A 14,937-nucleotide genomic window follows, 5' to 3' on the forward strand; every position below is an offset into this window, starting at 1 on the left:
ATGCCTAAACTGCCATGACAATCGACTCAGGTTCCCATTCCAAAATATTAAGCACAAGAGATTCATGCTAATCAAATGTCTCTCTAAACATGATTTTTGTATGACTTCTAAATACTCCTGTCATTTGGTTTATATCTGTATGTACAAACTGAGAAAGAGTCCTCCATGAGGCCTCCTTGGCCTAGTGGGTAGGATGATTTCAAATGTCTTGCCTCTCACCGATGTGTGTTCGAATCCTCATTGGGGGTGTAGAATTCTGTGTGTGAGGAAGAAATCCAGCTAGCTTAAGAAGGATCAGTAGTTCTCCACGGGTGTCTGTCCATGATAAAAATAAATGTCTGGAGGGTTTTGTCTGACCATAAAGGCTTGGAAAAAATGCCATATTACCTAGCTTTTGCCGTTTGAAATTAGACAGCATAACGTAATGCGCTTAATATGGAGAACATTCTATGCAGTTTGTATTATTGATCTTTTCCATATATCTTTGTGTCTAAATACGTAACTGCCACTTTACTTGTGTGGAACTAATTGTGTGAAATATTATAAAGTGTTTATAACTATTTTAGATAGTTCGACAACACTTCTGCTTTTCACCTGTTCTCTTTGCATTTTATCATTGTTTAAAAACTGATTGCAATTTCCTTCAATGGAGTTTATAAATTATGAAACTAAATATAAGAAGGAGGTACTACTCGTTTATTTTCAAAACTGACAAATGTTTCCAGCACTCTTTTCTCTCAGAGTTTGCAATCTGCCGTTGTATTAAGCTAACGAAAATTCAACAAAGTCAATGTTAATTCGGATTTATGGTTCATCGACACAATAAAGTGTATATGGAACCAACAAGACTAAACCGTTGGTTTTACATGTCATTTATATCGAAATAAAAATATGAGGTATGAAATCAAAGCATTTATACCTGCTGGAACCACTGAGATATCGTAAAACCTAATGTTCAGATGATGTCTGTTATGGCATGTCAAACGTTGCTAAATTATATATGTATGTTATTATTATTGTATGTTTGTTATTTAATGTCGTGTCATTCATATTCTAAAATTTGCTATTGTTATTGTATATGTCATTATTCTTATGGTATGTTCGATATTCTTATTGTAAAAGTCATTATAGTTATTCTATGTTTCGTTATTGTTATTGTATCTTTGATATTGTTATTCAATGTCGTGTCATTCATATTTTAATTTAATTTAAGTCTAGTTATATATAGTTTTACACTCCGTAAAATCAAACGCGAGCCTTTAAATGACCCAAGAAACGCCTCTATACTATTTCCATTTTTTAGGACTTTCTCCTAAAATAGCGGATGAAAATTCATTCTGTCTTGGCATAATTTAATAAGATCTTTTTAAGTCTTTGTGCACTTTTGAAAAATGAAAAGGCGTCAGAAAAGGTCAAAGTTGTTGTTTATAACAGTATTTGTTCTATCGTTGCCTAACTGAAGCCAAAATAGTTGCACCATGGGTAGAGTTTTGTCATTCACGAACAGTTTAGGATGCTATTTCATGTCCTGAAGAAGGGTCTTCCGTTGTTAAGTGGTTAAGGTCACTGATTTCGAAATTTCGAAATAATTGCCCCCACACATCGTGGTTCTAACCCTCGCTGTCGGTGAAGAATTATTTCATGTGACGAGGCAATCCAGCTGCCTTACGATAAGCAGATGTATGAACTTACATTATCGGGGACATACGGAAGAAATTCAAATACATTTCAATTCGTAACTGTGCATTAAAGCAATACTGTAACTAAGATATGGAGTCTATGAAAAATAGAAGATTTTTGTGGCTTTAAAACATGTTTATTGGTATACAAAAAACTATGGTAGAGTTAGTGTATTTAAACATATTTCAACTTAACTTAAAACGATATTTCCATTTCCACGTACTAGTAATTCTAAATCATAAATCATATTCTCCAGGCAGTTTATTCCATACAAAATCTTGTTCAAGTTAAATTGTTTTCTCGATTATCATTTTAACTGCTTTTATGGCACTACACTATGTGTATTATAATGGAATATTATAATATGAATACATCCGCGGATGTCTCTTTTATTGTCTTGGGCATTTTCAATATTGACTTCTGCACAACCCGAGACTTGAGGGCATGGACAATAGCATATATTTCCACCACCTTTCATATACATATTCAGTTAAACAGAGTTGGATGATCTTAAGTTTTTCCACTTTTGTATTTTCTGATATAAGGTAGAACTATCATATACATATTACATAAATAATTAAGCTAGAAATAAATCCTAAACTAAAATGCTACAAAGCATAACAAATATATATATAGGTGTGTCTATAATTATTGATTCAAAAGAAATTTATAATTTTCAGACGGTAAAAGACTGTTCTAATGCGTATGATCAAAGTTCAGTTAACCAGATTTGACCTTTATTATTTTGCGGGCAAACATATTTTTTGTCTATAAAATGCTCTCATTATTACTCTCAAAACTACAGTTGTTGAAATAAACACATCCTCGTATGACTACCATTTTTCATCAGCATTACATCTTGGACTATTTCACATGTAACACTGGTGTAATCAGGCCTTTATGGGTCGGATGTTGTCTTATTGAGCAAAGAGCACTACTGGATGCACATACCATTACACATGGTTTAAAACCCTGTAAAATATCCATTAAAGTAGGAAAACCCGTTAATTAACCCCATTAATTCTTGCATCACTTTATTTAACAGGTTTCACAATATTAATGGGTTACATGTTAAAATACCATTAGAACACCCATTTTTTGACCATGAATCATGCCATTAAAAGTTTAGTTTGGTAGCTAAAAAAGTTAATGGCTTTGAAAAAATAGAGAAATTCTGTATATTTTGAATTTAACAGGATTATTCATGGCCCGTTAATTTGATTCAATGCCCATTAAATGTTCAGGTTCTGTACGATTTCATTTAAGAGTAAACTTAATGGCCCTTAACAGCAATCTGATGCCCATTAATTCCTACATTCTGTAAAATGTGATTCGTATATTTTCTTTTTTTGGTTTTTGGCTTGCATACCCATTGAATGCTTATAATTCCAGTCCCATATTGTTCTAAAATGGACTTAATCATAATAAATACATTTTACGCACACATCGTCTATAATATATCATGATGTTATATTTAGTTGCATTAAAGTCATTTCCCCTGGATGCAGTTACGCCATTTTTTCAAATGTTTGCAAAATTGTGTTCCTACAAAAAACGGATTTATTTCAACGAAAGTCGGATGAAAATATATCAATTTATTTGATAACATCAATCTACATTATTTTGGTAAGAGTAAATACGTATTGATGCATGCCACCTTTTCTGTTTATTTGTTTTTCCTGTCCAAATAATTAGCATTTGTATAAGAAAATGTGTGGGGTAAGGAATTTACATTATAAAATGTGTTCAGACCAGTTTAGATTTTCAAATTTTCCAGTCCTGGAGTAGAAACTAAGGTTTATAGAGAAGTGACACAGTACACATGATTCATGGTCCATATAGACTTTTCATGGAAATATTCATGGAATTTTCAGGGACATTATAAGAATATTTAGGGCTTCTCAATTTATCAACTTCTTCAGAAAGTGAGTAACAATTCTTATACCCACCTCTATTTTGTTACAGTTTTGAGTTCTTTTAATTTTTTAGATCAACTTTTTGCAACCTTTACATAGTATGCTTTGTACTTATCTTCTGCTTTCATCACCCAGCTATCATGGCTGTAAGGCGATGACCAGTTTAGATTATATACACACTTGTCCATGATGCAAGTTTACTCAATAAAGTGTTTTTACTCCTTCTGAAAAGCGATGCAAACTCTGTGACGATTTGACGCCATTAATAAGGGCGAATTTGTTTGTGACACAGCTGCTAATAAACGGCGTACACCGATATTTACTCCGAACAGATTTACCGGCACATCAATACAACAACATCATCAATATCCCATACTATCGATACTGCTTCAGTTTGGCTAAATATTTCGTTTAGGACTATCATAAATTGAAAATCTTTTCTAGCCTTATAGTTTCGGTGTCCCCGAAGGATCCCTGCCTCGAGATATTTTATTGTTTTATACATGGTTTCATATCATACAAATTACCGATAAACTCGTTTTACCCCAACTTTTCACTGTTGTTCGCCGCTCAGCCTCAGAAAAAAAAACAGGCTGCAGCCTGCAGGTAACGTACGTTGCAATTTGTTTTAATTGGATGTCTTCTGATTTTATCGCTGATATCCTCAATGTTACTGTTCTTAAAATAGAACGATCTTAAAATAGAACGAAATACTACTACTTGACGGAAATGAGGCAATCTGCAGGCGCGGAGCATTTTTAGGGTCATTCTTAAGAAATTTAGGACCGAAGATCGTCAGAATTAGGGGTTTTTAGCCGCTTTTGATGCAATTTAGGGACATTTTAGGGCAACATCCAAAATTCAGGGCCTTTTCAAGGCTGTGCGAACCATGTGATTGTGAAGATTTACAGTCTAATTTAAATTCATTTGGGCATGGGCAGATCAATCGCTTCTTCGTTTCAATGAATCAAAGATTGGGTACGCTTGATTGGTGAGGGGGGAAGCTACTTGTGATGCAATCCCTCAAACATTTGCTCTTAGCTGTTTAAGAGCATGCACCTGATCACAAAGTACTGAAGTAGAATTAAATTGTGATTGCCCATTGTGCGCTGACATTGTCATCAACAGTTGCTTTTTGAATACACCTGATGCCTAATGTCTGTACCAATAAAAACTTGGTCAGAATGTTTGTCAATATTATAATGTTGAATAGTTAAAACTACCCACATGGTCACTTGATCTATTAAACCGGTACCTGTAAACCCTCCTCAGTACAACACAATACAATAAATATCCATTTATTTTCTCATTTCATATGAACATATGACAGAATAAGGATACAATATGACAAGTGTTTGTAAGAGGCTGTTACATGTGTTTACATTACAAAATAATGAGAGAAAAAAGAAAAAAACAAATGTTCTTCTAGCATTTTACAAAACAGTACATATGTATAAATACTATTACATGTGTAGTAATATGTAGTTTAAATCAATACGGCAAATATCAATATGAAGTTGATTATCTTAAGGTGTCTAATTCTGATGGCAAATTTTCATGGCCCTTAATTTGATATTCCAATAAGATATTAAAACCCATTAAAATTGAATCTGACATATCTAATGAGACCATTAAACAATCTTTTAATAATTAACGGCCATTAACAGAGTATTAAAAAAATTAATGGCCCCATTAGTTCTTACTAATTAATGTGGAATTAAGGGGTTCTTTTAATGGCACATTAATTTTATGCCAATTAAAATGTTAACTTATTTTAATGGTTTATTTTAAGCAGCTTTTCATGGCCATCAAAGTCATTTTAACAAGGTATATTTTGCCAGGGTTTTAATATACTTATTTCATGGCTTTTTAATGTATGGCATTATAACTATGGTTATGAAAATCCCATTAAATAGTAAGACGTAATGGGTGAATTTTAATGGTGACCTGTTAAAACTCTGTTAAAAACGTTTGAAAAAATTAAGGCCAATTTCATGACCCTTTTAATGGCATGTGCATCCAGTAGTGGAGGAAAGTACGCAGATGTCAATATAGCGTTATGGTGTCCTTTTTTCATATCCAATGACATCACATTATTAAGATGTCGTCATAATATTATTTATTATTTTCTAAGTTCGAAGAAGTCTTCAGACCGAAAAGAGTAAGAATAAAAAATATTGCTTTAGTTGTTTTCTTATATACATTGTATTTAAGCATATATTTACACAATCAAATCAAAAAGTAATGTTCTTCCTTATCTTTTTTAATTCTGACTCTTTTTTTCATAAATTATTTTTTTAAAATGCATAGGCCTAATTAATTTCTAAATAATTAGTGCATGGATATATGGCATCTGAAACAAAAATATTATAACACAAAAAAAACACTCAAATTTGATGTACGATTACCTTTGTTTCATTGATGTATACTGACATTGTGCTGATTTATATTTTTGATGCACAGGATATCTGATTTGTTTTTGTTAAATCTTTAAAAGGGGTAATACTTGTGCTATATCCCTTTGTTTTCTTACGTCTGTATATTGTGGGAGTGAAGCTACTGTGTTTAAATTACAAGTAAACGTCGGCATAACTTTTCGAGTTTTTCAGCACAGCATAATTCTTGTCAGATCAGGATCACACTCAGCAGGCAGGTATCTTTAGTCCTTTTCCACTGACATTCTGCACATCTGTTTTTGTGGTATTAACCAGCAGTCTGCAATTATTTTAGTTACATAGAATATGAAAGATTATAAATAATCATTGTATTTGCTGTTTGCTTAGTTAGTAAACTGTATCACAAAGGCAGACTTGACTAATAACAGTTCGTTAGTTATAATATACAATGGCAATTATGGTTTTTAATGCTATCGATCTCTTTGACCTATAGCCACTTCAAATGAGAGGAATAGCTGAGCTAGCCGTGAACATTGCATAAGTTTTGTTTATGCACTTACTGCCGAAGCATTATCATGCATATGGTCAATATAAACTCTTAAATATAAAGACTGCTATTTTAAGACAGATTTGTTTAAGAAGACCGACCATATCACTGAATCTATTAAGTATCACGCACATTTGTGTTTATGTTGAACACATAAATCCCTATAGAAATTTCATGCATTTGAACGAAACGCAGCTCTAATTATTGATCATTTATTTTTATAACTAATGAAAATCATACGAACACGCATAACATATATGTGATATGATAAAGCTTAAAATTGCTCCATTTCTATACTTATATGTTACTTATTATGTTCTGCTCTTAGAAAATATCATTTATGACTTAACTTACGCTAAATTATCATCCAGTATATGAGACAGGTTAATACACCAGAATATCTTAAAAATTGCCTTGATCCTGACTTTAGCATCTATCTTTGGCACGGTCATATAGAAAGCTCCAACCTGCCAAGGCATATCGTTAAACCTGCTCCTGATGGAATGGAGTACTTTCCACCATACTGTAGGATTATAATCATAGACATCGAAAATAGCCTCTACTTCTGCCTTTGTCGTTCCTTCTGTGACATTTTGTTGAGCTGCTGTCTCGTTAATAACACCAGACGGATAAACAACTGGGATGGAGATATCTTAAAATAGTTAAAAATGTATGATATGCAACAACAGATATAAGTTTTATAAATGTGTTGAGTTTTCATTTCGTGAATTGGTAATAATACAGATTTCTCAGTCGATGACATGTGCATTAGTCTGCAAAATGTTATGATTACTATTTTGACAAATCAGGGATCATGACTCCACTGAAAATTTTCGTTTTCAGTCGATGGCTATAACTCTCCCGCGGTTACATTTACAGATGATCAATCCTATCTGGGAAACATTCTATCATTCTGTCACCAATTTTTCAAATCCTTGGTGTCGATTTATTATAGTTCAGCCAAAGCAAGGCAACGGACGTGTCGCGATGACATCTTGTAATTTTCTCTAGAGTTATATGTTTACTTTGTTGACAAAAGTCATGACACAAATGGTACATATTAAAGACCATAACTCTAAGGAAAATCACTGAACCATAACATTCCAAAGATATACACAACAAGGATTGGCACTGATCATTTCTAACCAGTAATATAGGTAAAGTAGCACATGCATCATTTTGACAAGTTAGGGTCATGACTCCACTGAAAAGCATTAAAACCGGATAATGCCGGTGATATGCATATATACGCTTCACACTGATCACAATGTCTGTTTGACAAGATAATATGGTCAGTAGACAAGACAGTATAGCTAATGGACAAAATAACACAGCTTTAAACAAGTTAATACTGTATGTTAACATAATGACATGTCTGTTTGTCAAGATAATATGGTCAGTAGACAAGACAGTACAGTAAACTGACAAAATAACACCGCTTTAAATAAGTTAATACTTATGTTAACATAACCAACTGAAGCTGATCAAATCAGTCAGTCCCGGCGTTCCATAGGTAAACAAATAGGATTTAGCGAATATTCGATTTATTATTTAAAATGTAAGAAGTATAGTTGTATTTAAGTTTTTTTATTACTATATGTCCTAAAGAAGTGTAATTAATCTTCTTTTACAGAGGAATACCGCCTTGACAGCTTTATGGACACGGAGGGAAAACTTGGTAAAACAGACGACCTTCTCAAATGAAGGAACTCTTTATCAAACGCGAGGTTTTGAACCCACTGCAATTAGGATCAAACTGTTTAAGTCAGTCACTTTAACAACTTGGCTATGCAAGTCCCATTCGACCTATATACTAAGATATATCAGCATGAAAAACATAATTTTACCTGTTCAATCAGTGATTATTTCATTGCATAGCAACCTGATAAAACATACATGAAAACTAAATTTTACACCAACTACTTTTTCATTAAACATTTCAAAAATATATCACCTCCAAAATTTACAGTGTCCCCGTACTGGTACGTAGTGTAGAATTCACCCAATGTTGTAAGGTTTGTGCCATTTGGTTCCAGAAGGCTTGCAGCAGGTGTTACATAAGCTGTACCATTATTTGAATAAGGTATTCTACCCTTGTACCAAGAATACCTAATCATATAAAAAATGAATCATCAAAAATAACAACTATTGCTACATTTCAGCTTCTGTCGTGGATAAGCTTTAATCACTTGAACATGTCTTCAACGAAATATTTTATGGTTATCTTAACGTCACTTGTGGCCTGTTTTATATTCATATCAATTCGTTAAGTTAAAACCGTAAAACCGTATTAATGTAGACAAAAAAGCATTTAAATATCCATTACATATTGATAGGTTCCATAAATTTTAACTATTTCACATAATAACATGTTCCGAAGATAACTTAATATTTTATTTTGAAGAAAATACAATTTAGCTTTTTGGCAAAATAAGAGACACTGTATGGACAATACAGAATGAATAAAATGGCATGATATTTGACAGGTGCTGCGTTCCAAAAATCTAAACTTTATGAGACTAAGAATTCTAACATAGATACCGTGGTTGTTAAAAGTATATGCTGATGAGTTAAAGGTCTTATGGATGCATAGCAACCAATCAAATTATTGCAGACAGTTTCCGTTTGGTCAAGTCTGTTCATGAGAGGTATTAAGATGTCCAACATCTATAATGTTCATACCTCTAACAAACTTACAGTATTCTTATTTTCTTGTGCTCGGTTGTTGCTTACCTATGTAGTGTACATTGTAAATCCTTAAATATTTCAAATGATTACAAATTGGAAGATAAAGGTAAGGTAAGGTAAGGTAAGGTACTTGCATTTAGCCTTTAATTGCTCAAATTGACGTATATAATAAATTCATATGTACAATATGTTTGCAAAAGCAACGCAGACGTTCCTGGAAATTTAATGACGTTGAGTACCAGTGTATTGATTTATTAGTGTTTTTTTTTTCTTTTGTTTTGCATTTTATGCTAAAATAATGATAGTGCATGTTTATTTCGTGTTATAACATCTTCAGAATCCCTCGGGATCCCTCGGATTCTACAGACTTTATAACACGAAAAAAATGCGTTATCCCTACAATGGTACTGTCCAAATTGGAACAATGGCCTATTTGTTATAGAAATTTAGCAGGGTAAGGGTTAACGACCTACCTGTAAACGTAGTCTGCGGCTTCCAGCAGGGGTAGAATCTGTTTCATAAATATAAGCATTAATTCTGGATGTTCAATCTTGCCACATGCAAACTCTGTCAGCCAAACCGTTTTGTTGTATGTTGTATAGAGGTCTTCCAAAATACTCATCACTTTTTCTGCATCACACATATACGTATGCGTTGCAATAAAGTCAATTGTGCAGTTGGCACACTCACTAAAGAATCCGTCAAACCATCCCTTTGTACTATCAATACAAGACGGCCCGCCACACTCGGAAGCGGAAGGACTCACAAGTTTAATTCCATTAGCCGCCGCTTCAAGTTCCCTCCAACCAGCAGCTGCAGCTTCCGATGTAAGATTAGCTTGATTCGGATGATTGGGTTCATTAAAGCCAAGACAGTAGGTACTATCGGATTGAATATGAGGGTTATCTTGTGCGCCCCAAACCATGGGAACATATCCTATAGTTGTGTTATAATCAAGGGATGTAGAGCAATCATCATGGTTCAGAAAATAACTAATGTCGTTCCTGTAGTCATACCTGTAAATATTATTCAAAAGTTGAATATGATACCTTGTTTTCTAAAGGAGAAAGAAACTGTAACTTAAGATACAGTTGGTTCTATTTTGTTAAAACTAAAGTTGAATATTACACCTTGCTTTCGAAAGTTGAGAGAAACACTAATTTAAGTTACAATTGGTTCTATTTTGTAAGTACTAAAGTTTTTTAGTTTAAACCTTGAACAGTTTGCTATCTTAAGGATAATTAAAGCTCATATTTCACTAAGATATTTAATCTTTACATCAAATATAGAAACCCCTCATCATATGTCTTTAACTTTACTAAATATATCAATTACTGTTTATGTATGGGCTAAATTCGTAATAAGATCCGTGCCATGAGAAAACCAACATAGTGGGTTTGCGACCAGCATGGATCCAAACCAGCTTGTGCATTCGCGCAGTCTGGTCAGGATCCATGCTGTTCGCTAACAGTTTCTCCAATTCCAATAAGCTTTAAAAGCGAACAGCATGGATCCTGACCAGACTGCGCGGATGCGCAGGCTGGTCTGGATCTATGACGTACCATTTGGGTCAAAAGTCTGAAATCGCTCGAGCGGTAGCATAATACACGGTAAGCGTGTAAATTTACACGCTCACCGTGTAAATTTATACGTTAAGCGTGTTTTTTACACGGTTAGCGTATAAAATACACGCTAAGCGCGTAAATTTACACGCTTACCGTGTAAATTTACACGCTCAACGTGTATTTTCGTTGACCCGATTCCTAAGTTAGAATTCGAGCGAATAGACCAATCAAAATTTAGTTTAGAACTGCAAAAATGACTGCATTCACAGCGGACCAGTAGTATGGTCGTCTTCTGTAGCAATATGAAAAGAATGCATACAGCAGTAGTTTCTTAAACGAGTGTATATTATTAAATGGGAAATAATTTACAACTAAAAACAAATGGAGAATAATTTCATTGAAAAAAGTTGATAATATTTATTTCCGGGTAGCCAACGACCGGCTGCGCGAAGTCCCAGTTATGTATATGATGTGTACCTGTAACTAACAAACTTACACTGAAATGGATAATAATTTATAACTACAGCGAAATGGAGAATTATTTCATTGGCGAAATGGATAGTATTTATTTCTGGGTAGCCAACGACTGGCTACGCGAAGTCCCGGTTATTTATTTGATGCGTAACTGTTACTAACAAACTTAAATAAAATTGATAATAATTTATAACTACAATGAAATGGAGAATAATTTCATTGACGAAATGGATAATATTTATTTCTGGGTAGCCGACGACCGGCCGCGCAAACATCCTGTAATATTTATCATGCGTACCTGTAACTAACAAAGTTATTACTGAAATGAATAATAATTTATAACTAAAACGAAATAGAGAATAACTTCATTCACGAAATGGATAATATTTATTTCTGGGTAGCCGGCAACCGGTCGCGCGAAGCCTAGAAAATGTATATTATGCGTTTAGTTTTTTTTTTTGTTTTTGTTTTTTTCCCCGAGTTAAATCATATTTTATTGCTTATTACTGTTTACATTTATACTAACAAACATCAAAAATGTACATGTACAGTCAAGAAAATAAACAAATAGGTCGGGCCACAAGTACATGTAACTAACAAACTTATTACTAAAATGGATAATAAATACAACGAAATGGAGAATATTATTTCATAGCCAAAATGGCTAAAATTTGTATTACCTAAATGGAAAATAATTATATATGGAACATTTAAAGATCAATTATTTATACCAAAGTATTTGTCTTATTTCCTTGCTCGACCTCGCAGAACTTACAACCTGCCGCAATAAGCTTGCATGATACTTGTAATATAATTAAAAAGTTGAAAATGAAATATTCAATTAAGTCCAGCCTTTCATATTGTATCCACTTATACTAAAGTGAGGATGAATTCATTCCGTATTCAAAAATAGTAATCATCTTAAAATTGTTATCATTTCTATTGATTCTTCGAACTGAAAGTTTTTATTTGAAAATATGAAATGGCAGCGGTCAGATTTAAGAGAGAGAGAGAGAGAGGAGGGAGGGGGGGGGTGGCGTGTAGCAGCAGGGAAGAGTGTTCTAGACTTAAAATCTTGTTCTAATTTTTGCGGAATTCAGCTTTATCATAACTATTCTATTAAATTACGGATAATGACTTTGCGCACGATGCAGTTTCAATATGAAAATGATCCAGCATGTAAATTAAAAAATAGAAAATTATAGATTTATATTAGCAGGAAGGTCTAATACGTATCAGTTGTTCCAGATATTAGGTATTTCCCATCAGTAGTAGTTTAAGTCCTTGATTCATATCTAACGAATTTACATTTTTTGTTACTACACGTTCATCGTTTTAAAAATAAATGTCCATTAAATTTCCAAATATATTCTTACAGATTTTATAATACTAGATATCCTGTGAAATTTTTGTTTTCGTTTCACAAGACAGCTCCGCCACGTGATATATTAATCCGTGTTTGTTCATATATAGTGGCATTGATGACCGAAGGCATTAAATTATATCATATCAAAGCCATCTTGTATGCTTCAGTAAATTTTATGATCCGCTCTAATTAGTGAACCTCGAAAGGATTTCCTGTTCTGATAATCTAGGTGACATATGTTTTATCATGTCATTTTGCATAAAAGTTACGTAATGATTTCCGGTAAATCACTTAAAACAGCAACTTCAGTGACATGGAGCCGCTCGATTCCCCCACCCCTCCCCAATTATGTACATGTCATTAAAGTCGGAGAAAAATAAATACTATTATTATTCATATATATATTATTTGAAGTTGTAGAAAAATAGATATATGATAACAAATGACATTTTAAAAAGTAAAGTACAAGTTTTATATGTGTATGATGTGTGGAATTAGACTTGAAATGCTTATTCTTTTCTGACGAAAATAAGAATAAAGCAGGCTTTTCAGGTAAGATATAATAAAAAATATACATGTCTTTAATCAAAACATATATACAGTAGAATAAATTACTTGACTGAAATCATTTTTACAGTGGCAAAACATTTCGTAATATAATGAAAATATTATGTATGTTTCCTTGAAAGTAATAATTCAATCATAAACTTTATAAATATCTTCCTTTGTAACATGTATTTTGATTGGCTAATTTATTTAAAAGTGTAAATCAAGCGAGCGATACGCGCTAAGCGTATAAATTTGTACGCTAAGCGTATATTTTACCCGGTAAACGCGTAAAAATACACGGTGAGCGTGTACTTTTATAGATCTACCGATTGAAATACACGGTAAGCGTGTAAATTTACACGGTAAGCGTGTAAATTTTTACGCTAACCGTGTATTATGGTATCGCTCGAGCGATTTCAGACTTTTGACCCAAACGGTACGTCATATGGATCCATGCTGGTCGCAAACCCACTATGTTGGTTTTCTCATGACGCGGCTCATAAAATGTCATGCAGTAACATTCTTTGTCAAAAACACTTTAGGATTTGTTACTGTTAGTACACATTTTTTATGTGCTTAGCTGTACGTGACTTAATTTTGTACTATTTTAAACCTGATGTTAATGTACTAACATTTGTTAATTTTATGTTTACATACACTATATAATTATGTAGTAATTGTTCATATTTTCAAACATGAAATTTGGATCTGGTTTGCCTTTCAAGTAGGAGCCCTAATAATAATCTTAAATCATCTGAAAAAGCTGAAGATAAATGACACCAACTGCATTATATTATTATCAATTTAACATCCATAAAACTTTGACTTTTGTCTTTGCCAAAAGATACTTACCACCAAACTATGCCACTTAAAGTATCAAAGTCACCACATTTATATTCTTCCAGTCTATGTACCAAACCTCTCTTCTCAGACCCCGCAGTTATATCTAATAGCTGACAGCAGAAAAACACAGAAAATATAAAGTATTTCATTTTGTCGTCACAAACAATCCTATATAAAATAAGGACACTTTAAAGTATAATGCTAACAGACAAGTAGCCTATCCGACAATAGTTTGAAAGTCTGACTTTGTCACAATTTGTAAGTTTACAGCAATCGCTAGGGCATGATAACTTCTTTCTACATCAGCAAATTTTATAGATTCACAAATGATGCAATGAACTTGGTTAACATTTTGAGGAAATTGATAAATGCTCGCTCGACTATATTAGATTACTTTAATATCCATTGTTTGAACGAGGTCTACGTATTATAAGATCCTTTCACTGGTTGTAGGTGCAAAAATTGGAATTTCCGTCCTCGAGGGCACAGTTACACGAGAGCCGGATATTCCCATCTGCAGCTATAACCAGTGGTAGAATCTTTAATAATAATAATAATGTTAAAAATCAGAGGAATAACATGCTATAATTATGCTATTTCTTATAGTAGTGTATTTAAAGAAAGCGCGGGAAACCAACGTCTGTAAACAGGAAAGACGAAATGACGTTTCAAAGACAAATGACAATGTTTAGTTCCGGTTTCGTTTTTTGTTATTTCAGCTGTAGCGTAAAGTTGTGAATTTTTGATAAAATGACGTTTTTTTTAATCGAGAAATATACTATCAAGAACAAAGAGGAACTGTCAAGGTATTGGATTTTTATTCCGTTTTTTCTTCTTTTTTTTTTTAAATTAAATATATGTTTGTACATAGACCTTCTACATAATATATGTAAATCGTAATGCGTCATTTACA

At 33.0% G+C, this 14,937-nt stretch overlaps 1 protein-coding gene across 1 annotated transcript; it reads right to left on the reverse strand.

Annotated features, from left to right (window-relative positions):
- Window positions 1–6,889: 6,889 nt before the first annotated feature.
- On the reverse strand, window positions 6,890–14,228 carry LOC123535364 (uncharacterized). The gene is made up of 4 exons (XM_045317998.2): window positions 14,034–14,228; window positions 9,701–10,243; window positions 8,494–8,648; window positions 6,890–7,191 (listed from the first exon to the last, which is right to left on the reverse strand). The coding sequence occupies exons 1-4, from the start codon at window positions 14,171–14,173 to the stop codon at window positions 6,890–6,892; spliced, it is 1,140 nt and encodes a 379-aa protein (XP_045173933.2). The 5' UTR covers window positions 14,174–14,228.
- Between the last annotated feature and the right edge of the window lie 709 nt (window positions 14,229–14,937).

This window comes from Mercenaria mercenaria, chromosome 12 (assembly GCF_021730395.1).
Source record: "Mercenaria mercenaria strain notata chromosome 12, MADL_Memer_1, whole genome shotgun sequence".
NCBI classification, from domain to species: domain Eukaryota; kingdom Metazoa; phylum Mollusca; class Bivalvia; order Venerida; family Veneridae; genus Mercenaria; species Mercenaria mercenaria.